This window comes from Vanellus vanellus, assembly GCF_965231255.1.
Source record: "Vanellus vanellus genome assembly, chromosome: 18".
NCBI classification, from domain to species: domain Eukaryota; kingdom Metazoa; phylum Chordata; class Aves; order Charadriiformes; family Charadriidae; genus Vanellus; species Vanellus vanellus.
The window spans coordinates 592908-618191 of NC_138923.1; the positions used below are offsets into that span (position 1 = coordinate 592908).

Sequence of the window (25284 nt, forward strand, 5' to 3'; positions counted from 1 at the left end):
AGCGAGGGGATCTTCCCAGGAGGAGCTACTGTGTTTTCCTCAAAGCTAGAGCTTCCCAAAACGCCTGGGCGTGTTCTGAGAGGCTGCTGGGCTCTGAGAACAAAGAAAGGACAAATTTGGGGACCTCGGAGAGGGGGGTGCAAGGCTGGGTTTCCCCAGGGGTGAGCCTTTGGGCTGTCCCAGGTGATTTGGGGTGCCATGCTGCCTGCCTGGGGCTGCAGCTGGAGACCCCGAGGGCCACCCAGGAGTGGGGCTGAGCAAAGCATCCCCGAGGGTGCCCGGGCGCTTTGGCCGTGAGTCAGCACCCACCCTCCAGGCTGCCGAAACCAGGAGGAGATGAGATTGTATCAGCCTGATGGGGGGCTGGCGTGATCAAAGGGCCGGGAGAGGAGCTCAGGCTCCACACAATGGGGGGACAACACCGATAGCCCTTATCTGCCGCCCCGCCGAGGTGCGAAGGGCCCGGCCCTGGGGGGCGATGGGGGCGGGTGGGTGCTGGGTGCTGCAGGGCTGGGGGTGGGCAGGCACAGCCCGGGGCTCCCACCCATCCAACCCTTCGCTGGGGGAACCTCTCCTGGCAAACGCTGAAAAGCCAGAAAATGAAATCTGTTTCTTACAAGGTCTGGGAAAAAAAAAACAAACAACCCCTTGGGAAGGGTTTGGAGGCTATCCCAGCTGCTCCCGCTATTCGCTGGGGAAGGTTTTGGGATGGGGGACCCGCAGCACCCTCCCTCGCTGTCATCTTGTCCCATCCCGCGCCCGAGAGGAGCGCTCCGAGCCGAGGGCCCCGCAGCGGGGAGCCTGGCCCCACACCACACACTCGCATGGGTCTCAAACATGGTCGTTTAATAAAATCTCCTTTGAAAAGAACTACAATCCATACAACGACGAGGGGCGCAGGGAGAAGGGCAGCAGCCCGCGGGTAAGGGAGTAGAGTGCGGGGAAAGGATCTGTGCAGTGACAGCTGTTGCCAGCAGCCCCGACGGGGACGTTCCCACACCACCCACCGCTCACCGGCACAGGGCCCTGCCGCTGCTGCCTGCCCTGCCTGTGCCTGCCTGCCCGTGCGATGCTCCTGAGCGTGCAATGGCTCCCGTGCATGCAGCAGCTCCCGTGCGTGCGAGAGGCCACCCGTGTGCAAGAGGTCACCCCCGTGCAAGCGTGCAACAGGTCACCTGTGGCCGTAACAGTCCACGCCAGGGTCTGGACATGAAGCCACATCTGTGAAAAGCAACCCAAAACTCATCCCGGGCCTTACGCTGGACGGGTTTGGGGAACGGCACCGGGCTGTGAGCAAGGACTTGGTGGGGGCTGGTAAGCCCAGATGCAGACATGGGCAGTGGAAGGGAGCAGGGGGTCTCTGGAGCCCGGGACGTGCCCGGGATGGAGCAGCAGAGTCTGTACACTGCCACGGAGGGATGCCTGGAGAGAGCGCCGGGCCGGGCTCCGCAGGGACGCTGCAAAGGGTATGGGCTCCGTGGGGCAGAGAAGCATCACAGCAAAGCCACCGTTCCTTGGCTACCCCTCCAGGCCTCCTGAGCCCCCACCAGTCTCGCTCCTTCCTCCCCCATGGCCACACAGGCTTGAAACCAAAACCCCAAGCCTTTTCTGAGCATTCACCCCATGGGGGCTCGGGGTGAGAGCCCAGCCAGCACCCAGGGCTGCTGCGAGGAAAGCCTCCACCTCCGCTGGCACAGCCTGGCACAGCGGCACTGGGACTGTCTGTGCGCGGGGGCCTCCGAGGACCAGCAGCCCTAGAAGGGGATGGAGCCGGTGCCGGGGCCAGGACAGAGCCGCTGCTCCCGGCCGGGCAGTGCGCAGGGTGGCACATGAAGGCGCATCCCGGGGAGCGATGCCAGCACCTGCCCGAGCCCGCTCCTGCCCTTGGCTCCTGGAGTGGGACCCTGCTGCCAGGGGCTGCCCGGGCTGGGGAGGAGGGGGCAGACCAGGCACCAGAGCCGTTAGCGATGCCACCCGCTCCGGGGAAAGAAGTCTCCGTCCCTGGCAGAGGGGGTCTGGGCAGGCTGGCAGCCCTGCCGCCTTCCCCCACAGACACAAGCATGCCTGCACCCCCTCTGGCCCCTTTCCCTTTCTCCAACCCCCTCTCCAGTCCTTTCCCAGCTGCTGTTGCATCAGACCAGCCGAAGCCGGGGCAGCAGCCCCCTCCTCGAAGCCATACGCAAGGGGACAGCACTGCGGTCACACAGTTTCGGTGTCAAGGCAGCGGCCGCTCCCCCCGCGGGGTTGGCGTGTCCCCGAGAGCAGCGAGCAAAGGGCAAGGCAGGGACGCGATCACAGCAGCAAAGAGGACAAGGACGCTGAAAACGGGGGCGATCCCCCCCTCCCATAGCTGTTAGTGGGTGTTTATTGGGCAGGTGTCGAACAGTCTGGCAGAACGGGGTCCGCGTCCCTTCGCCCAGCTGCGGGTGCCCCTCCGGCGCGGCCGCCCCGTCGGGCTTCAGCGTTGGGCGTACAGTCCGTAGCGAGCTCGGGCAGAGGAGAGGAGGGGTGTTACTGGTGCGACTTGGGGTTGGAGGGGTGTAAGGAGGAGTCGTCAAAAAGCGGGTTCCTCACTTCCATTTCTCCGGTCTGCGGCGGCGGAGGGAGCGTGATGGAGGGAGGGAAAAGGCAGGAGGTCAGAAACCAGCCGGGGGTTGAGCCGCCCTGTCCCAGGGGGTTTGAGTCTGAACCCCAGCCCAGCAGGGAGAAGGCAGGATAGGGGGGGACCTCGTGGGCTGGGATGGGGTGACATACACCAGGACCTTGCCATCACCCCTGGAAAGGTACTGCCTTCCCACCAGGAGCAGCCGGGGATGCTGGGATGAGATGCTGGTGCAAAACCAGCATGGTCCCAGCTGGGATGGGACCCCCAGATGGGATCCCTAGCCTGGCTAGCAGGAATGGGGTTCCTTGCTCAGACTGGGGACCCCAGGACAGGAGCCCCATCCTGGCTGCCAGGAATGGGGTTCCTTGCCCAGACTGCCTGCCTGCCATCAAGTGCCCTTTAATGGGCCTGTAAAGACCTAATGATGACCCTTAATCTGGGCCCTGATGGCTGGGCTCCGCAGCCATTACCATGTGAAAGGCTCCTTTCGGGTCTCTTTGTGCTCTTTGTACCCAGGGCTGTTAGGAGCTGCCCTTCCCCGGGGTCCCCTGCCAGCCAGGAAAGTCCCCCCTCTGGCTTTGAGGGGTCACAGGTCCCCCGGTCCAGGCGCTGGGGAGGCACCAAGACGAGCTCCCCTGTACCGGTGCCCAAGAACCCGAGGTGACCGTGTCCCTGGCACTGCAGGGACGGCAGGTTGGGTCTGCCAAGGGCTGCTCCTGCTCTCCGCTCCCCGGGCCACGGGGCAGCGCTCCCCAGGGAACGGCCCCATGCCAGGGCACCCATGCCAGGGCTCCTGCCCACTGGAGAGCTGTACTGAGACCTGGCCAGGGCAGGGACCATCTCAGGGCTTGATGAAGGATGTGTTTAAAAGGTTCCTTGCAAGGAACTGCACATCCCCAGCATGTGTTGGATCCCACCCAGCAAGCACAAGGGTCCCCCCGTGGCCACCCTGCGCCCGCCGTACCGGAGCCAGCCCGGGGCACTCGTACACAGTGAAGTCTCCATCCTCATTCTCCTCGTCGGATGAGGCCGAGTCTGGCAGCTTGGGCTCCTCTTTATGCCTGGGGGGAGAGGATGCAGAGAGGGGGTGAAGACCAGGGGGGGGGTGAATAACAGCACCCCAGATAATGGCAGGGCATGGACCAGCAACCGGGTCTGCTGTCTGTTCCCGGGGCTGCTTACTTCTCCATGGAGAGCATCTGCTGCTTTTGGTGCTGGTAGTGGTACATCTGAGCACTCTGAGCCAGCGTCTTGTCCCCGGGCTGCGGAGAGAACAAGGACAGGCATGGAGGCCAGGCTCTGGAGACCCCCCCCAGCCCGGCTGGCAGGGGTCCCCTGCTGCGTTGGAAGCCCCTCAAGCAGAGCACACGCCTGGCCAAACACCCCCCAAGGAGGGACATGGGCACCGTACCGAGATCTTGTCGTAGGGCAAGGGGCTGGCCACTCGCTGTGCCGAGTAGTCTGCTTTCTGTGCCAGCCTGACCTCCTTCTGCAGCCTGCCAGAGGAGAGGAGAGGGGTCAGCAGGAGCCACCAGAGCGGACGACTCCACATGGGAGCCAGTGACCCCCCGGGGGAGCTCAGTCCTCCCACCCACATCCCCGTTCCCTGCAATGGCACCCATGATGGGTGGCATCCCCAGGCGAGGTGGCCCTGCACGTGCGCAGGGACCTCATCACAGCCACCTCCATCCCACTGGGCCCGGGCACGAGGCACCAATGCACCAGGGATGTCAGCACCCAGTGCTGCAACGATGCCCAAATCAGGTGTCACCCACCCCCAGGATTCATGGCTTATGCCTGGCACAGGGGTGTCCCACCACTGTCCTCCAGCCCTGACCAGCAGATGCCACACCCTGGTGGCCACAGCATGTCTGCAGGGGGACTGCCTCTCCTCCAAACCCCACCATGTGCCCGGGAAGCACAGGAACAAGCTCCCGTGGGCACAAGGACACCGAGGGACTGACTGGCACCAGCAGCCCCCGGCTCACCTGCACCAGCAGACTGCAGCCACGATCAACGCCGAGATCCCGGCCACCGTGCACACCACAATCAGCCCTACAGAGGTGGAAGGGGACACAGAGGGACAGTGGGTGAGCCCGGTGCCACCAGCCCATGCTTCCATGGTGTGAACGTGAAACCCCCTCCCATGAGCCCCAGGGTCTCACCAAGCACCACGTCGTCATTTGAAGGGATGGGAGATGCCTCCACCGGGTACTTCGGGACCGCAGCGCTGGTGGAGGTAGGGAGGGTGGCTGCTGCCTTGCTGCCGGCGGGACCCCGCTGCAGAAGCCCCATTCTCAGCCCGCTGGCCACACGCTGTCTGCCATCGGCGGGGACCGGGGTGGCTGCAGAAGAAGGCAGAGCCGTGAGCAGAGCAGCTCCCGAACAGCTCTGGAGGGCAAACCAGCCTGGGGTGCAGGGTCTGGCTGCCACCGGGTCCCTGGCAACTGCTGCAGAGAGCAGTGGGAGCGGGGGAGCACTTACTCCTGGGTTTGCCATCCCGCAGTGAGTGGGGGCGAGGAGCCTCGTGCCTGGCCAGCACGTCTGCCAGAAAATCAATTTCTTCCTCCAAGCTGGGAACGGACGTCCGCCCTGCGCCGGGAGAGAGCGGGCATCAGACAGGCACCCCGGGATGCGGCCGCACGCCCAGCCCCGGGGACAAACTCAGCATCCCCCGAGGAGGGGGTGACGTCCCAGCACAAGCAAACGCAGGTGGTTTGGGGAGTCCAACCTCCGCCGGATGCAGTGCTCCGGGACATTGGTGGTCCCAAAGCCAAGACCTGGGATCTGCCCACATCCTCGCTGCTTTTGGGGTGGTTTTCACCCCACAAATGTTGGAGGCTGCAGGAGCAACAGCAGCCGCAGCTGCCACCGCGCCAGAGCCAGTGGGTCCTGCAGAGCCCCGTCGGAGCAGACAGGCTGCCAGCACCCGCTGCTCAAGAGCTGCCCTCTGTCCCTGCACCTGGGGGCATACAGTGGCCCCGAGCAAGGAGGGACATGAGCTGGACCAGAAGAGACACCCCACAGCCGCCCTGCTGCTGCGGGGTGCGAGGGCAGTGCTGGCAGGATGAATCGCAGACCCGCTGCGGGCAGTGGGGCCGTTTCAAGAACAGGCAGGGGACACCTGAATGCTGGTTGTCACCCCAAATTGTCCTGTATGGCCCAGGGGGCTGGAGCCACCCCAGAGCAGGGCTTGTCCAGGAGCTGGTGGGCACCGTCGCTCCAGCTGAGGGGCCAGTTTCTGCCCAGCGCCCGACAGGATGCGGTCCCTTTGGGGAGGGGGGTCGGGGTGCCCCGTGCAGCGAGGACCACGAGGTACCCCCCAGGGGCTGGCTGGGCATATCACGGGGGGGTGAAAGCAAGCACGGTGCATGCTGGGGACACACAAAGTGCCACGTGCCCCTGTGCCGTGGGGCACGGGCAGGACCCCCACCCCAGCCTGGGGGTGCCCACCCGTGGGGTGACAGCGCAGAGCAGGAGGGGACCCACTGTCCCCAGGCTCGCCGAGCAGAGTCAAGCTCTGCTGCTCACTGCTCCGCTTTTAACAGGATTAAACTCAACTTCAAAGGCAGGAGATGTCCCTGTCCCCATCCCTGCGCCCTCTGCCCCGGTGCTGCTGCATTCAGGCTGTCCCCAGCGGGAAGCCCTGCAGGGTAAATCAAGACATACAAAGGCGAGGTGCTACCGGCAGCTTGGTTCCCAGATAATTCAAGGTTATAACAATTACAGCTCCTCTGGAATCTGTCCTCGCTCTCAATGTTTGGAAATAAACCCCAGTTCCCTCTGGAGCCAAGCACAAAGGCCACTCGGCCAACCTGTGACTCAGAGCCACACAAGCCAAAAAACAACTTAAAAGGGGGACACTTGCTTTAAACAAGTGCATCAAGAGCCACCACCACCGGCCCCCTGTCTCTCCAGACACCCCCAGCCCCTTGTCCTCAGCAGGAGCCGAAGTGCCACATGCCCCCGTGTGCCCCAGGTTTCCCCGGCTTTTTGCACCCCGTTATTTGCAAAACAGTGCCACGGCCACGCGGTGCCGGTGCCAGCTTTGGGACTGTGCCCAACGGGTGAGTGCCATGGCGCCAAGGTGCCATCACAGGGCCAGGCTCTCCTGATGGGCAGGGGAGCTGGCGTGGGACTGAGCGTGACAGCCCTGTGCCCCATGGGGACAGCCCTGTGTATGGTACGGGGACATCCCGGTGCCCGGGATGGGGACAGCCCGGCTCTAGCTCCCCACTGCACTCAGCAAAAGGCTCATCCTCATTCCCATGGGACCCAGGGGACAGCCCTGCCCGTGCCCACGTGTGTCACCATCTGGCCTGGGGGAACCGGGCTGTGTTGGTGGCACCGGTAACAGAGCGCACAGCCCAGCGCTGCCCGGGCATCCCTTGGCCTTGGGCAGATGTGGCTGCAACAGCCAACGCTTCAGGAGGATGAATGTGAAACGGCTGGAAAAGGAAAAAAAAAAGCTGGAAAACCATTCAGGAGCGGCTGCCAGGTCACTCTGAGCCTCCCACTGTGCGAAGCGGCACAAGGAAAACCAAGGCAGCTGTGCTGTTTGGTGGGTTTTGGTGTTGCCGGCAGCGCCTGAGCCGCGCCGCTCACCTGCATTAACCACCTTTGTCACCAAATTCCCCTTCATCGGCTAAAAACCCCTGTGCCCCTGTTTTCTTTGGCAGCTGAGATGTCCCCCAGTGACACGACATCTGCCACCCCGCAACATTTGTGGGGCAGAAGCAGCCCGGCACCGACGGCCGGCTCCTGCCGGCCACTGCAGGCGGGTGAAACACCGCGGTGAAACGCCGGCCCGGGGCTTCTCCCCAGGGAACAGGGGGCTGGGGTTGCCCCCCGGTTCCTGCCCAGCTGCCCCGGGTTCCCAGAGCCCCCCCCCCCCCCCCGCTGCAGCGAGGTGGGCATGCAGGGCACGCACAGGGGGCACGCAGGGCTTGCACCGGGCATGCAGGGCTTGCCCAGGGCTTGCCCAGGGCACGGGTGCCCTCTCATGGTAGGTCCCGGCCAGGCTGGCACACAGCATCCCAGTCGCTCTCCTCCACCCCCCCCACCCCCCACCCCCGACCCTTCCTCGGGGCTTTCCCCTCCCCAGGATCTCCAGGGCTCAACCCTGGGATGCACACAAGGGGCTTGCCAGTCACCGTGATGTGTTTGGGGAGTTTGGGGACAGCAGTGGAAAAGAAGGGACATGTGTGGCTTCTGCCTGGGCAGAGAAAACCTGATGTTGACAGTCTCCACAGGGGGGCACAAAATTCCTACAAATCCACTTATTGCTATAGTCCTGCCCCGGGATGGCTGATGCCCTCCTGGCTGCTGGCAGCACAGCAAGCAGGGAGGGGGGAACCCCCAGGTCCACAAGCCGGGACCCCCCTTTTCCCCGCTCTTCCCAAAGCGCTTCCCGCAGCTCCGTGGGGCTCAGCCCTGGCTCCGTTGCAGGCAGGAGTGGGGACAGGACCCAGCAGCCCAAACCGCATCATGCCAACCCATCGCGGCACGCTCAAACGGCACGCAGCACCGTGGTGCTGGCAGCGTTTCGGGTGCTCGGCCCCCTGTGCAGGCAGCGCCAGTGAGGTGCAGGCAGCGCCAGTGAGGTGCAGGCAGCTGGCTGCCCGCCCATCCGAAGCGGCTGCGGGATGCACCGCATCATGAGGTCCCGCGCATCGCATCTCACCTCCATGCTGGTGCTGCGCCGGGTACGCCGAGACACCCATGCATGCCGTCACCAATGGCAGGAACATGCTGCTCACGTGCATCGCCCTCCTGAGACCCCAAAACGCCGCTTTTCACCCCAAAAAGCTGCTCTGGGCACCCGCCTGCACGGGTACGCTGGGGAAGAGGAGCCCTGACTGCTGCCCACGCTTCTGCCAGGAGCTGCAACCAAGCTTGGGGACGGCGCGGCGGCAAGTACGGTGGCGGCTGGGATCCCAGGATCGGCGTCACCGGCAGTCGCAAGCGGCTCAGGGATGCCTAACCCTTTAAAGGGGCTGCCCACGCAGCAGAGCTGCGTGGGCAGCCCCTTTAAAGGGTTAGGCATCCCTGAGCCGTGGCAGCCCCCACCCTGTTTGCATTGCACACCACCCCACCCCCCAAAATGCAGCTATCACAGCCCTTCTGCATCCTCGCATGCTCCCCAGCCCGAGGAGGTACAGGCAGGATGCAAAAGCACCCGTGGAAAAAAATCGGTACCTCCCCGCCACTGGGCATCCTCCGGATGCTACTGCTCCCCCGCGTGCTAAAATAGAGGATTTGGGAGGGAAGCCCCCTCTTCCTCCCCCCGCCCCCGCTATACCCAGACTTTAGCTGCCAGAAGGTGGTAGCATTGCTTGAGAGAACAGGACGGGGCTAGGAGAGACCCTGAGATAGTCTCCATCCTCCCGGCATCCTCCCAGCGTCCTCTCAAGAGGATGCTACTGCAGTCCCGCATCCCCCTGACAAAGCCGAGAGAGAGGATGCTACCACTGTCCCAGAGAAACTGGGAGAAGATGTTACTGCAGTCCCACATCCCTCTGCCAAACCGGGCAAAGATGCTACTGCGGCCGCCTCTCCCTGCCGTAGCCGTCACGGAGCGGAGTTGCTATGGAGATGCCGGCGCATGTGCAGCCCTTCCGAGAGGGGGATTTGCTCCCAAGACTTCACATTAAAAAATAAACCACAAACAACTGTTAAAGCCATTCGGTACCCGTGCATGTCGAGCCTGTGGCTGGCAGCATCTGCCCATCCCACCCCTGCTCGCCACCAAACGCCAAGCCTGGACCATCCCCTCGCTCGTGTCCCCCCCTCCCCCCCCCCAGCCATCGCCCCCATTTCAGTGCAGCCCGGCCCCTCTGCCCGAGAGCCAAAGGGCTTGCGCGCAGCCAAGGCCCTGTTTTGGGGGTTTCCCCTCGGATTTAAGGGGTGCTCCTCCTGCCAAGAAGCTGATGGCAACGAAGGGCACAACGCCATCCCCCCATGTGCCCACCCGCTGCAAAGCACAGGCTGAGCTGCGGGAGAAGGGCAGCTCTGGCTGCACCCTGGCAGGACCCCAAAAATCCTCAAGACACAGGAACCAGGACACAAAGCAACTCACCCCAAACCCCAGAGCGCCCCTCCGCGCAGGCAGCAGCTCGGATGCAGGGGGACGAGCCACCCTGTGCGTTTTTCAGGAGCTCCCCAGGCCTTGGGGTGGGGGCGAGGGGCTGCGGTGGGGGCTGTGCCGGTGGGGATGGCGCCGGGTGAGGACCAGCTCAGCCCCACGTCGGGGCCAGGCAACGCTGCGGGTTGCCCACGTCGGGTAGGAGCCAGGCTCCGGGAGGGACCGTGGGCTCTGCCCGCCATGGAAAACACAAGCCCCCCCTCTTCACCAAGAGGGTTTTGGGGGCAGCGGGAGAGAAAAGCCGGCAGAGAAGGGTGGGCTGGAGGAAGGTGCTGATGCACTTTGCAGCAGGCGCAGAGGTGGTTCAGAGGTGCTTGAGAGCCCCCACCCCGCACCCAGCTGCTCCCCAGCGAAACCCCCCAGGAGCAGTGTGCCAGGGCACGGCCGGGTCCCGGCTCCTTCCCCATGCACAGAAGCCGCTCCACTTAAGTTAAAGCAAAAATAATTGGGTGGAGCCATAACTACAGTCTTAATTTCCCTGCTCGTTGAATCTGCAAGAAAACCCATGAGGTGGGGGGCACAGAACCAGCTCAGCTTTCCAAGCCACATGACGAGTTGAGGGTCACCCTAAAAAACATCCATGCCCGGCCCCCAGTACCGTCCGTGCAGCCAAAATGGGCTGCAGCTGCCGCGGCTGCACCGGGAGCACCTGCCACCCACCGCAGCAGCGGGTGGGAGAGCTCTGCGTGGGGCGGCACGGGTGACCATGGGTGGCTGCTCCCCGGGGATGCTCTGCCCGTCTCTCTGCCCACTGGCACAGCGCAGCCACCCAGGATGCCACAGCCCCCCAACTCCCTCGGGAAAGGAGCGGGGCAGGAACAGCCGGTGCCCCTGTCTGCAGCCAGGCAGGGCTCCTATCCGGCGCTGCCGACTCCAGCCCTCCTGGCATGGATGCTGGGCATCACTAGAGGAGGAGACAGCAGACCCAAACCACAGCCCAACATCTCAAACCAATGGGAATCAGCTATAGAGACCCCAAACCCCGGCATAGCTCAGCCCCAGGACGCGTGAGGCCACGGGCACCCGTTTGCCTTGGCCACGGGGTCTGCACGAGTCCCAGCTCTGTGTACCAAAAGCCGCTACCCTGCTCCTGCAAAGGCTGGGGCTCTGCATGGCCACGTCCCCACTCCAAAAAGTCCCCACCCCAGAACACCCCAGCAGCCACCCGTGCCCCTTCCCACCCCTGGGCTCCTGGGCACCCCTGGGCGCTGGCAGGGCCGGTGGCACAGGCGGTCACCAGCACGGCTGCAGGAGGATGCACAAGGAGCGGGGTCGGGTCCGCGTGCTCCCCGCCGGTCCCAAAACCACCCCGCAACAGCAGCGAGCCGGGGCTTGGGATGAGAGGGAGCAGAGCTGCTGTCCCCACGGGGACATGGCTGCCACAGAGAGGAGAAGTCAGAGGATGGGGAGCCGGGGTGCCCCGAGGCGTAGGAACCTCCTGGAGCTGCGGAGGTGCAGGGCAGGTTTGCAGGCAGGTTTGCAGGCAGGGGGTCGCCGAAAGGGCTGCTGCAGGGTGGGTGCACCTACCGCTGGGTGAGAACTGCTTCTGGACGCATCGCCCGTGGTCATCCTCCTGGAAGGGGGGCAGGCAGGGGCCGCAGGCGCCCGACCCTGGCGGGCAGAACTCCCGGCGCTGCAGGGCACAGTCCAAGCTCCGGGGGCACGATGCTGCTGTGGGGACAGGAGAAAACAGGTCAGGAGGAGGAGAGGGGTCAAACGCTCCCCTGGGTCCGCCCTTGGCATGGGACCCAGCTCTCCAGGTCCCACTGCAGCTAACGGGTGTGGATGGGCTTCGCCGGGGCTGCCCCTCGGCCCCGCTTTGCCTTTGCAGAGCCATTACTGACTGCAATTAAGCACGGGCTCTAATGACTGGCGAGCTGGCCTCGATGATCCTTATGGGTCTCCTCCAACTCGAGATGGTCTATGGTTTTATGACTTGCGCAAGGCTGTTTGCTGCCTGCAGGGAAGAGCGGGCAGTGCCTGTCCTCCTGCAGGGGACCCCGAGCCCCAGGATGCCACCATCCCCTGGGATGACCCAAGTCCCAGGGTGCCGCCATCCCACAGGACACCACGAGCCCCAGCGTGTCACCATCCCATGGGATGTCCCGAGCCCCAGGGTGCTGCAGGACACCCTGAGTCCCACAGAGCTGGCAGTGACAGGGGTCTCCAGCCCCTGCCTGCACCACGCAGACAGTGCCCGAGCAGGCTGGCACCTGAAATCCATCCAACGCAAGCGGATGCTCATGTGGCAGCTGTCAAACAAGAAAAAAACCCCAAAACACAACAAACCAACATCCCCCAAAGCCTCAGCATGGCTATGACAGGTCATCACAGGCAGCAGCAGCTTTAGTTTCCATCCTTCTGACATCGTAACAGGGGAAAATGACCCAGCCCTTCCCCAGCAATGCACCACGGCCCAAATCTTTCGTAGCTTCACTGGGCATCTTGTTTCCATATCAGACCCAGGAACCTCTCCAGGACCTGGGGACAGGCACGAGCTCCCCAGGCTTGGACCTCATCCAGACCCAACATCCTCGTGATGCTGTGACAGCCTGCCATGGCCAGGAGCAGCCCCGGTCCTCCTCCAGCCTGGCTCAAGCCAGGGGGACACAAAGTCCCCGGGTCCTACGCAGAGCTGAGTTCTGAGACCGGGTGATGGTGGCAAAATATGTGTGTGGAGATGGAGACAGGAACCGTGACCAGCCAGGACAGTGACACGCAGGGCCAGCGCACAGGTCTCACCTGGGGGGGACACTCTGGCGTCATCCCGGCTCTCTGCGACAGATGGATGGGGGCACTGCTGGCACTGCCAGGACACGAGCACAGATGTCCCTCCCTCATGAGCTGGTGGCAGCGCAGAGCTGGGTACCGCTCACCGCACCAGCGTCCTGGGCTGGGCACAGCTGGACGGGGGTGCACAGCTGGATGGGGGTGCAGGCCCTGCTCTTCACCTTGCCGCGCGTGGCCGTGCCCGCACCCTTCCTGCAGGCAGCAGCAGGCAGGACAGCCCTGTTGCGGACCCTCACCGGGAGCAGGGCCAGGCCTGGCCGCCCCCGGCCCGGCGGTGAGTCATGGCAGGAGCCGGCTCCCAGCACCATCCCACGCTCCCTGAGCCATCCCCGTCAGCCCTCGCCCGCCCACACCTACACCGCAGGCAAAGCGCCCGCCGTCTGCCTGTCCCCGCGCCCCGGGCGACAGCAAGTGCCAGGGACAGCCGGAGCGCAGTATGGCACCGAGCACCCCAGGATAAGGGGCACCCCAACTCCGGGGGCTTTCCCGAGCATCCCCATACCTGCAGCACACCAGGGGGTGAGGGGGAGCAGCCGCTGCCGTGCCCAGGCATGGCATGGTGGAGACTCTCGGCACAGGATGGAGTCTCCAGAACACGAAGCTCCAGGGCCACCGCGGCAGCTCTGCTCCCCCAGCAAGGGCACGGGTGCCAAGCGGGATGCCACCCCAAAGCAACACATGCGGGATGCCACCCACAACATACCCCTCTTTGCAAGGCCCTATTTCACCATTAAAATGCTGACCAGAGGGTGCAACCGGTACCGATCGCTCCCAGACTGCACCCGGACCCCTCCCCACTGCACCCCGTGGGGCATCGCAGACATTCGGCAGTGCCAAAAAAGGGCAGAGCTGCCTTTGCTGCAGCGGTTGCTCCTGCGGGCAGGGTTTTCCCGGCAGCGGCGATTAGGGATGGCTGAACCCCACGCTGGGTACAGCAGCCTGGAGGGGACTCGCTCAGGGCAGGGGACAGAGACCCCCGTGCCTGCAGGAGCTGGGTTTGCTCCCCGGGCATGGCTGGGGGAGAATTAATGCTTAATGGGAAAATAATCAGGCGTTTAAGTATAGAAATTGGACTCGGCTGCCTGCTTTGCCCCCCCCCACCCCCCTCCCCCGGGCTCGCTCTCAAGGCCACTTTGTTTAAAAATCACAAAACAGCCAAAACCACATGGCTGCTCAGGGGCAGGAGGGAGGTTTTGACACTGTGCAGCCCCAGGGGTGGGCACACGCCACATCCCTGTGGGGCACTGGGGGACCCCCGCCTGTGCAATGGACCTGTGGAAACACGTCCCCCCAAAACAGGCGGTGCCGAAAGCTGTTCACTGGCGGGACTAAGCCACCCCAATGGGTCACCTGGCGCTTGCAGCCACCCAGCACCACGAGACCCCATCGGAGCCACCTTGGGGCAGCGGGAGGGGTGAGGAGGGGGCAGCACTGAGCCAGCGCCCAGCAACCGGATAAATAAACCCCAGCCTGGAATATATAAAAGGTCGTTATCTCTGTTTGAGGAACGAGCTGTGCTTGCCCAGCTGTCACGGGCTGGGATTAGGAGCGAGACAGGCGGGCACTGATCTAATTAAGCTCCCCATGTGTAATCAATTGGTGGTTAGCGAGCAGATATCACTGCGTGGGCACCCTGCGGGGTGGGGGTTTGTTGCGGTTTTGCCATTCTCTGAGCCCACCGCAAAGCCCAGTGGCTGTTCCCCAGCGGGGCTGGTGAGACTGGGCACCTCTGCGCCGTGCCGGGGACTGAGCACCGTGTGTGCTGGCACCCAGGAGCTGTGGGGACATGTCTGACCCCAACCACTGCCACCCTGGGGACTGGGCTTTGGGCTGGGACGAGCTGCCGGTGCTGGAGAAGGCAGGGTGGCTCCCTGCAGGCAAAAATGCAGGCAGGAGTTGTGCCCAAGGCCAGGGGGTGAGCGGGACACGGTGCAGCCGGCACGGAAAGACAAACAGTGGGTGAGCACGAGCCGGGGACACGAAGGAGCGGGAACAGCCCTGTGCGCAGGAGGAAATGCTGGCGTGCGAGCTCTGAGGTGTGCGCGCACACGCACGCTTTCCCCCGGAGAGGTTATCCCAGGGGGAAGTGCAGCACGGCACCCCCAGCCCCGAGGAGCCACCCCGGGGAGAGCCGGGCTGTGCCCCGAGGTCAGCGGAGCCCCCGCAACAGGGGTGCCCCCCGCGCCCCTCTGCACGCCGCGGGGTCCGGCAGCGTCTGGCCACGGTCCGGGTGAAGCTGTTTTTCAACACTCATGCCAAAACATACAGGTGAAAAAGAAACAAAAATATAAACCGTGGAGGATGTCCGGGTGGTGGCCGGGAAGGCAGGAACTGCCCCCGCTGCGTCACTGCTGCCGATAGAGAGATAAAAGTTAACGTAAGAGGATAATTAATTAGCGCTGAGCACTGGTCTGAGCGCTTACGCTCTGTGCGGTGCCAACACCTAGCCTCCCGGCTGACGGGGCCCCGGTGCCAGCGGCGTGAGCTGGCAGAGCCCACTGGGCATCAGCCGCAGCAGAGCAGTGGGCACGGAGCTCCTGCTGCCCACCGGAGCAGCCCGCCGGGGTCCGGCCCTGCATGGCAGCAAGATACCGCCTCTGGTGGGGGATGGTCACCGGGCCAGGGCATGGGGCCACACCAGGCATGGGGGGACATCGGGGTGCCCGGGGAACAGGGGTGCAGGTCTCCGCTCACACGTTGAGCCTTTGCACGCTGGCGCACGGCTGCGGCCCAGGGCTATCTGTGGCCGAGGGCACGGCGGATCACTAGCAGCCCGGGCTCTGCGGCGGCGTGGTGTCTGCCAGCTCCACTCCAAGGTCACTCCTCCTCCTCCTCCTCCTCCTCCTCCTCCTCCTCCAGCCAGGTGATGTGGGAACTGCCTGAATTGCTCTGGGCTCTGAAGGGCTGGAGCCAGCGCCGGGCGCCCAGGCGTGCTGCCCCACATCGCGCCCCAGGCCCCGAGGTCTCACTTCCCTCCGCCCCACAGCCTCCCCGGGGCAGATGCTCGGGGGGCTGAGACACCCTGAAAGCCCCAACCCCGCTCCCCCCATGCCCAGGGACACGCTCCCCAGGGTGAGCCGGGGGGTCACCAGCAGATATAGTAATAGAGCACAAGCCAGGCTGGATGCTTGGGGTTGCTCCAGCCCTGGCACCACCTTGGCAGCACACACCAACCACGGGTGACACACCATGACTGCGGGACGGACACCACGCCGGCAGCCCTGAGCCCTACCAGGCTCCCCGACCCGGCTGCATGCCCGCTGCTTCTTGCGCCTGAAAGCAGGAGGAGGGGAGCCGGGCTTCAGGCACGGCCGTACCCCCCGGGAGCGATCCCCCTCCCCGGGCACAGCCGCTGGCACCACGGCCTCGGCCAGCATGGCTCTGCCACCGCTCCGGCAGCCCCCACGGGGAGCCCTGCCGCTGCCTGCAGCCGCTCACGTCACCGCTGTGCTCCTGCCCCCGAAAATGCAGCAGACGGGAGACCCCTCCTGCGCACGGAGGCGGCTGAGCGGGGCTCTCCGCAAACGCTGACCCCCGCGCAGCGGGAGCAGGGGGACGTTGGCCGTGTCAGGCCGCTCGTGGGGATGGAGGACATGGCACGGCCACACAGCCTGTGTGTGTCCCCCCCTCGCCATCCCTCCTGCGGCAGCACCGGCGCGTGCCGGCCCACCCGAGAGCACTTTGCAGCTGAAACCGCCTGTTTGCGTTTTGCTTCGGCAGGTTTGTCCAGGAAAAGGCCACGTGCCGCCCGGCTCCCTGTCCCCAAGGCCACTGGGGCTCGTGTCCCAGCTTCCAGCTTTTCTGGTTCAGCCGGGCGGGCGCTGAGGTCTGGCTCAGCCGATAAAGCACGCCGGCAGAGACGGTCCCCGATGTGGCTTATGTCACGGCCAAGGGACAGTACCAGCAGCCCTGCGCCGCAGGCGGGGGACAGGGGTGTCCCCGCAGTGACCCCCCAGCAGCATCCCCCGGCCTGCGCAGCGAACACCTCGGCCGCACCGTGTTCCCACCGGTCTCACCGGCAGCGTCCCCACCCAGGAAAGATGGAAAATGCCACCACGGGCAGTCACCCGGGTAAAACGCCACTGTGGGCAGGGGAGGGCTGCCCGCGCCGCTGCCCGTGTACAGGCAGCACAGGCAGCGTGCCGGGCACCCGGCGCTGGAAGAGCCGGGGGGAGTGCGGGGCGGCAGCGGGGCTGCGTGGCAGGGGAGACCGGAGCCATGCCCACGGCAGCTGCCTGCTGCAGCCCTGAGGCCACGTCCGGGTTCAACGCCGTGGGGGCCGCGGAGGGCCGGAGGGGCTGAGCCAGCCTTCCCCAGGGGTGGGGGATGCCAAACCCTCAGCCGCCCCAAACACTTCACCTCCCCAACCGCTGGCATCACCCCGGAGCCTGTCCCCGCTCTAGGGCAGACCCCCGTCTACAAGCACCCCAAAATCTCAAGCTGCTCCTGCGATCCGGAGCTGGGGGAAGGGGGAGCACCAGGTAACCTCCCCCTGCCAGGCCGAGGGAGCGGGATTTCGCGTCATCGCTACTCAAACCCCTTAACTGGCCAGAAGAACCCCTGTTCCCTTGCCCTGGCAACCCGCCCGGAGCCCCAGGGGAAGAGGAGCTGGATCGATGGGCACTGCGGGAAGGGGAGACGGCACCCGGATGGATGGAAATGGCTCCTCTGGCAAATGGCAGCTCCAGACCCCAGCAGAGCCGAAAGGTGAGGTGGGCACCGAACCGAGCGAGACCCCCGCAGTCCCCCAGTCCAGCCATCCCTGGGCACTGCCGGCTCCGGCCCCGGCTCGCTGCCCCCGTCCACCCGCTCAGGGCTGCGCCACCTCTGGGAGGGGGACACACTGCATCCCTCACCGTGCCGGGGTGACCCCCCCAGTGCCAGGGCTGTCTCCAGCCACAAGCGCTTTGCCTCAGATACTCAGGAAGAAAAGAAATAATTAATAAAAAATAAAAAGAGAAAACCAGATGCCATCCACCATTTCCCCGCTGCTGCCCGCCCAAACTGGCCGCTGGCTCTGCATCACCGGCCCCGGCTCGGCTAGGTGTGCGCCCCCACCCATAGTGGGGACCCCAGGCTGTCCCCAGTGCCACCCCATGCCATAAGGCACCTTGCTGTTCTTCACAGCTCAACCCGCCCACTTTCAGTCTTGTTTATCAGGTTTTACTCACGCAAATACCAACGGGCTTTGTACCTGCCCCACAGCCCGCTGGGGCTGTGGCAAGTGCAGGAGTTGTTTTTTTTTTTTTTTTTTAAATTCTTTTTTTACTAGGTTTGGCACAGCGCGACGGGCCAAACAGCCGGTGGTTAGGGCCAAAGTGCAGGGCAAGTGGGTTACCGGGGCCGGCTCCACACAGGTATGGTGTGCTAACACCGGGTGCGCAGCCTGGCGGCTCCACCAGCAAGGGGGACCCCTCCTCCCATCCCCGCGGTGCTCCGGGACACCCCGATGGACAGCATGGCACGGTGCTGGTCCCTCGCTGTGCCAGCATCGCAGGGGATGGGCAGCCCTGGCACCACTGCCGTACCCGCACCGGAGCAAGCTATGCTCAGGGCACCCGCCTGCCCGGTGAGCCACGGCACAGCAGAGCCACTGCCACCAGCGAGCTCTCCCTGCAGACCCACTGCTGCTGGTGGGGAGGTGGGAGATGTGAGCCCACCTCCCCCAGCTGAGCAGCCAAGGAGCCGCCAGGCCAAGGACCGGCACGGCTCGGCCATCCGCGAGCAGCCACATGCTCCGGCGCGCTCCCACTGCCAGGCTGGGAATAAAACCCCGGAGCGGCAGCTCCATGGTGAAGCACCGCTGCACCCACTGGGGCCAGATGCTCTTTGGCAAAGCCCGAGCCCTCCCACACCTCGCTGCATCCCACGCTGCCAGGAGACGTTTTGCAGCCTTTGGTAACGATGCGCCAGCACGATTTCGCTGATTAAACACCCTCGGGCAGCTTGGAGGCGGTGGCGGCAGCACAGGCAGCTTTGCTCGAGGTGGGGAGTCCATCTGTCCTGCCTCCACTGTCCACCCCATGCCTGGCACTGGCCTCGGCGCTCCCATCAACCCATCACCCTGAGATGGGGTTTGGGGACACGGCCACTTATCGTGAGGTTCTGGGGGCTATTAGGGACTGACCACCGGCGGTCCAACGGCTCGCGAGCAGGGAGCCCCGTGCAGGCAGCCCGTGTGGTGGTGGACACGCAAGGCGAGAGGTAGGCGGAAAAGCAGGGACCACATCACCCCACCCTGCCCGGGCTGTGTCTGCGCTGACTCAGCCGCCACCAGCGATAAAGACCTGCGGGGCATCATGTCTCACTGGGGCAGAGAGCGCAGGAACCGGCGGTGAAGCCCAGAAAATGGGGGGGTTGTGGGATGCGCAGTCGCATCCCGGGGCTCCTGGAAAAGGGCTGCAGATGGTGCCGAAACAACTGGACCTGGAGATTTCTTTTGGGTTTTATCCCCCGCAGGAGGTGGCTGGCTCAGGGAAACCCTCTCCTTTCCAGCCAGGAAGGCAAGAATTAGGGCCGCAGGACAGGTCACATTACCGGCAGCTCACCAGAGCTGCCCTCTCTCCTGGCTTAGAGGGTGGCTGGGAAATAATCCCCGACAGATGTGAGACGATGAGCTCCCCGAGGCAAAGCTGCTCCTCCCGCACGCGAGAGCCATGGCCGAGCCCAGGCAGCACCCATGGGTGCTACCGGTGCGCAGCAAGAGTGGTGCCTTCCCTACCTTTTGCCCTCCACCTCTATCACCGTCTCCTTTCCATAGGAAGGGAGCCGGAGCCGGGGGGAAGCCTGTGCCGTGACAAGCCAGTGTCCCCGCCAGCACGCCAGCTGGCAGGTCACTTCTTGTGTCACCCGCCTGAAGCAATGCGTCCCCCCCACCGAAGAGCAAACCTCCCTCCCCCAAGAGCTTTGGCCCCTCCATCCGTGCAACACACCACGGGGTGCACTGGTTAGGGTGGGCAGCGGCCAGGCCACGGTGCCCTGGTGCTCCGGGACGGGAGGAGACACAGACCGGGACCTACTCCGGCTGCGCTTCCTTCCTCCAATTCAAAGCGCACTCCAGGCACTTAACGGCCAGTTTCTTCCCGTTGCAATTATCATTAGCTCATGCAGCAGCTAATTACAGGCCTGCTGCCGCCATTTGGTGCTCTGGTCACCCCCGCAGCAGCGGCGGTCAGTAAAGCCCAGACACGGGCAGGAGATGCCCCGGCACTGGTGCAGCACTGGGGCTGTGCCCTGGGGTTCTGGGGGCAGCCACTGCACCCATCGGGGACCTGAGCCAGTGCCCCTTCGAGGGACGACGCAGCAGGGCACTGTGTTTATGGGATTAATGCAGGGATGGGACCGATGTCAGCTCCTCTCCCCAGTGCCCAGGGACCCAGCGCCTTGCACCTGGGGAGAGGCCACCCTGTCACCCCTCCTGTCCCTGGCACCCCTATCACCCCTCCTATCCACATCATCCCCAGCATCCCTCTTGCCCCCAGCAACCCCAGCAACCTTCCTGTTCCCAGTGCCCCCACCATGCTATCACCCCTCCTGTCCCCAGTGTCCCTCTATCCCTCCTGTCCCCATCACGCCAGCCACCCCATGACCCCTCCGGTCCCCATGGTCCCTGCCACACTGTCACCCCTGCTGTCCCTGGCACACCTGCTACCCTGGCATCCCTCCTATCCCCAGCGTCCCCTAGTCCCCAGCACCATCAACCTCCCTGTACCCAGTGCCCCTATCACGCTGTCAACCCTCCTGTCCCCAGCATCCACATAACCCCTCCTGTCCCCAGCGCCCCCCCCCCCCCCCCCCCCCCCCCATAAGCGTGCAGTGGAGCTAAGCCGATTATGTCCCTTAATACCCCCATGGCCCAGAAGAGCCATTTCAGGCAGACGTCCCGGACTTGTCTCCCCCCTGGCGCTGTGGGAAGAGCCCAGGCGCCCCCCCAGGAGCGAGGGGACCCCATGGAGGGGTGGGCTCTGCGGGGCCATGGCAGCCCCAGGGAGCCCCTTGCAGGCAGCGCAGCCCCGGGGTTAGGCCAATGTCCCGCTCCAGACCCTCGACACCGCCTGCGGATCCCAAACCCGCTCCCGGAGCTGCCAGGGAAATTGTGGATCCAAAAGGCCTGACCCCGCGCAGCGTAACCGCCGCATCTCCCAGGCTGCGGGACCGCGGTCTCCCCACCCCGAGCTCCGGTTCACCCCACACCAGCACCCACAGGGCACAGCTGGGCGCACAGGCGTTTGCGGGTCCCCAGCAAGCTGCAGCGAAAGGAGAGGAAGGACCTTCACTGCGACTCTCCCATAAACCATAAACTCTTCCACGGTGCTGACCACGTCGGGAATTGGGATGACGGAGATGAGGGGCCTCTTCCCCACCCGTTCCCCCTCCCCAGGCCTGCGGACGGAGCCCTGCCCCGAGCCCCTGGCACAGGGACCGACCCGGGGAGCCCCGTGGGACACCCATGCCCCACGTCCCCAGCTCCCCCACCCCTCGCTTACCCACGAGGGCTCGCGGCTCAGGGCAGCCGAGCAAATCTAAGCCCAGAGAACATGGGGGAAACGTTATCTCCAAGAATAAAATCACACAGAAAATTAAACTCGGGAGCAAGAGCAGCGGCACCGCGGCTGCCACGCGGGAAACAGTTGGTCTGCACCGGTGTGGCAGAGGACACCCCGACACGCAGCCGGGGGGGGGGGTTTGAAGGGAAGGGGTGGCTGCACGCCCCTGAGCGGGACCATTGCCCACTGTTGCCCAGCGCTACCAGGGGGACTCAGATGACCTTCTCCATGTCTCAAGAAAAAGCTGGGGCTGGAAATACCTGTTTTCGGTAGACTGACCCACACAATGTTGGGGGGCTCGGAGCCCACCCCCTGCTCGCCCACCGGGCAGAGCCCTGGGAAGCGCTGCAGGGCAGCCAGTCCCTTGCCGTGCCGCGAGCATGGCACCGGCTGCCGCTGCCATGCTCCCAAGAGGGACTGCCCCAGCTTCAGCGTTCAGGATGATGGTCCCTGGGGACGGCCGCCACTGCAGAGCTGGGGCAGCCGGTGGCAGCACCAGCATCCGTGCTCCCACCTGCATCCCTGAGGAGCGGCACGAGGAGGAAAGGCAGCAAGGAGCTGGCAGTTCACATGTGGCCAAATGGGTCACTTGGACCAGGAAGGACCATTCGTTTTTTGCTGAACAGCTTCTCCGGGTGTTTCTGATGCAAAGTGCTGGCTGCGGCAGCAGGGCCGGGGTTTTCAGGGTTATTAAAAAAAGAGGTTCTCGCCCCGTCATCCCATTTGGAAAATCTTTTTTTTTTTTTTTTTTTTTTTTGTTTATAATAAGAATAGATTAAATTTGGCAACCAAATTACTCAAGAAGGGGTGAGAAGTCTGACTCTCACTAATGCTCCAGGAAATGCAGCCAGAAAACAGGCGAGGAAGCATTTCTGCGCTGGATAGAGGCACGTGGGGAATAAAAACACAATTAAGGACCACCAACCAAAACTAAACCACTGGCTGCACCGTCTCCAAAGCTAGCTGCTGCCCCTCCTCCAGCTCGAATCAGGCCCTCGGCAACACGAGGATGTCCCCATGCCATGTGCTGCTGGCGTCCCGGGAGATGGCATCTATTGCAGGGGTCTCTGGGTTGCAGTACTGGCAGATGGAAGTGGGGAGGAGGAGATGCCAGCCCCCATTTGAAGGTTTCGCTGAAGCTGTAGAGGCAGGAGGATGCGGGTATGGTGGTCTGGGACCTTCTCCCCCGGCTCTCCTCGCCAGGAGCCAGCTTCACCAGGACGCCCCAGAGCAGGAGCTGCACCTGGCCCTGCCACCTCCACCTCACAGCCGTCCCCAGAGAAAGCCAACCTCTGCCTCATCCGCCCAGGAAGGGAAATTATAAAATGGGAAGAAACAGCCAATGTTTCCCCTGCTTTGCCATTCTCAGAAGACTGCGGGGACAGGACAGTGACTCCTTTACTTGCCCAGCCATCCCAGGGATGCTCCTCCGGGCGCCCCAGACATCCCCAGGGATGCTCCTCCAGGCAGCCCAGGGATGCTCCTCCGGGCACCCCAGGGATGCTCCTCCGGGCACCCCAGACATCCCCAGGAGAAGCCAGCCCAGAGCTCCCCAGCGCCGTGTGCCACACAAACCCGATCTCCCAGCAGCGGGATGCTGCCGTCAGCATTTCCAGGTGGTATGACAATGTGACTGGAAAAGGCGCACAGAGAAACCCTCCCCAGCGTTCGCCTGGGGGAAAGAGGTTGAGCCATCCATCTCAACCCTGCTTGTGCCGAGAGCGTGTGATAACCCAGCCGCCGGCGCAGGCTGCTGCCGGCAGAGCGAGGCCCCTCCACGCTTTCCTCGTGCCCAGCACCCCCCGGGGCTGGGAAGGGAAGGGGAAACTCTGCTACCTCCCCCCCCAACCTCCCCCCCAGCCCACAGGCAAAGCCGCACTGAGCAACCCCTCGAGGGGTACCCCCTCAGCAGCACTGCCAGGCCAGCTTATCCCTCCCCCCAACCCCTTAAATTCGGAGGCCATGGAGAATACGCCGGTGGCTGCATCAGAGCCGTGAGGATCTCCTTCCTCCCATCGCAGCCTGCGTCACCGGTCCCCGCAGCCAGGCCACCCTGGCCCCCACACGTGGGAAGAGGGAGAGCGCAGGAGCATCCCCCACCTCCGCCTCCGGCCCCCCAGCATGGAAAGACCCGGATGTTTTGAACCGCTGGGAGATTAAAGAAAAACATTGCACCTTCTCGCCCTCCCGTAGAGCACGGCAAGGCCACGCCGTCCCCGGCTGATGGCAGGCTGCCTGCCCGGCGTCCGCCCCACCGGCGAGCTGGAGCAGGGAGAACAATATCGGATCCGCAAACAATGCTGGGAGCGAGGAGGCGCTCCCCGGTTCCTGCGGCCAGCGAGGCGGAAAGCACCTGCCCGGAGACAGGCCGTCCCGCAGGCAGGGACACCGCGCTGCCCGGCCCCTGCCACCACGGCAGGCAGAGGCGGGCAGCCCCCAGGTTTCCCCGCAGGCAGCAAAACTCGGGGCCAGGGGGGGGTTTTGGAGGGGTGGTGTTTACACCCATGGTGGCCCCGCACACCCCAGCAGAGGGCACAGAGCGAGGGGACACAGTGCCCGTCCAGTGCCAGACCCGCCGGGAGTGGAAAGGCACTAACCTAGACCCTAAAATTAAAAAAAAACCCACAAACAAAAAACAAATCCAAACCCTAAACCCCTCTAAACAACCCTTAAGAAAACAGCAAGAAGGCCGAAGGCGGTGCTGCTGGGAGGGAAATGAAAGCCACGCATTTTTTTTTGCCCCAGGAGAAAGGAGAAATGCCTCCATCGCCCGATTCAGCGCTCGGGGCGACGCTGCCGCTGCTCCCCTCGAGGGAGCGGCTCAGGGCTGGTGAGCAACCGGGGTGCTCCCGGCCTGGCACAGCCTCCCGGCGGCTCCCTCAGACACCGCGGTCACCACAGAGGCTTTATCTGAGGGATTTTTGTTTGTTTGTTTTTGTTGTTTTTGGTTTTCTCCCCCCCACCCAGTAAAGGTGCTGCTTCATGGGGGCCACTGCATAGGGCTGCTCCCAACAAGTCCACGGTCTCTCCCTAATCCAGGATCAGGCCCCATGGCCGTGGGCACCTCCTGCCACCCCAAACCGCTGCCGGGGACCAGCCCTGCGCCGATGCCACCCTGCAGCAGCGGGCAGGAGGGCGATGGCGCTGCCTGTCCCCGGGGAGCGCTGCGGGGCCTGGCTGGGAGCCGGGTGGGGTGGGAGAAACCCCGTGGGGCTGCGTGGGGGCGGGAAGCCCACGGGCCGTTTCCCACCCTGCTTTCAGGCCGTGGGGATGAGTGGACCACGCTGCTCGGGGGGAAGGATGCTGTGCGGCCCCTAACCCACGGCAGCTTCCCGCAGCGCTGGGTGGGGTGGGGGTGGGGGGGGCACCGTGGGAGCTGGGAACCTGAGCACCCACAGATGCCGAGCCCACGCGGGGGTGGGGATGGGAGAACAACCGCACCGTATTCGCCGTGGGAGGGACCACGCGGGTCCCTTGGGATGGGGACAGGAGCATCCACACAAACCCGGGGGAGGGCGGCCACGGACACGGGTGGAAACGGAGAGGCACTCACCGGCACGGGCGAGGCGCAGGCGGCAGGTCCCGAGGGCGGCGAGCAGCAGCAGCAGCGCTCCGCGGCGGGGGGCAGCGCCCCGGGCCGCCACCATCCTCCACGGACACGGGCGGGCGTGGGGGCCGCGGCGGCTGCGGGCGGTGGCGGCGGGGCGTGGCCCGGCGGCGGGGGGGCGTGGCCCACACGCGGGGCTCCGCCCCGCGTGTGGGCCACGCCCCCCCGCCGCCGGGCCACGCCACGCCCCTCCTGCAGCATCGCGGTTGGAGCCTTCATCCCTGCCAGCATCCCCGCAGCGGGGCCATCCAAAGCAGGGGTTGTCATCGAATTATGGATATAATTTGGGTTGGAAAAGGCTTTTTCGATCAGGGAGTCCAACCGTTAACCCAGCACCGCCAAGTTACCGCTCAAGCGCGTCCCTCAGCCACCCGGCCGTTAATTACCATCAGGGACGGTGACTTCACCGCTGCCCTGGGCAGCTGGTTCCAGTCGTTGCCAACCCTTTCAGTGAAGAAATTTTTCCTGGTGTAACACCTCATCTTGTCATGTGTTCGAGATTTTAATCCCTTAGTCTTCAGATCTATCGGTAGAGCAGGGCGCACCACACGAATCTCTGCCCGTGACTAGGAGCCGCAGTCATAGTCAGCTA

The 25284-nt window shown here is 64.4% G+C and overlaps 1 protein-coding gene across 1 annotated transcript; it reads right to left on the reverse strand.

Moving 5' to 3' along the window:
• Positions 1-831: 831 nt before the first annotated feature.
• NPDC1 (neural proliferation, differentiation and control 1) lies at positions 832-24749 on the reverse strand. Its single transcript, XM_082492575.1, has 9 exons — positions 24639-24749; positions 11277-11420; positions 5090-5197; positions 4771-4950; positions 4594-4660; positions 4017-4101; positions 3788-3867; positions 3570-3666; positions 832-2589 (listed from the first exon to the last, which is right to left on the reverse strand). Exons 1-9 carry the CDS (start codon positions 24730-24732, stop codon positions 2512-2514), a joined length of 933 nt encoding a protein of 310 aa, XP_082348701.1. The 5' UTR covers positions 24733-24749; the 3' UTR covers positions 832-2511.
• Between the last annotated feature and the right edge of the window lie 535 nt (positions 24750-25284).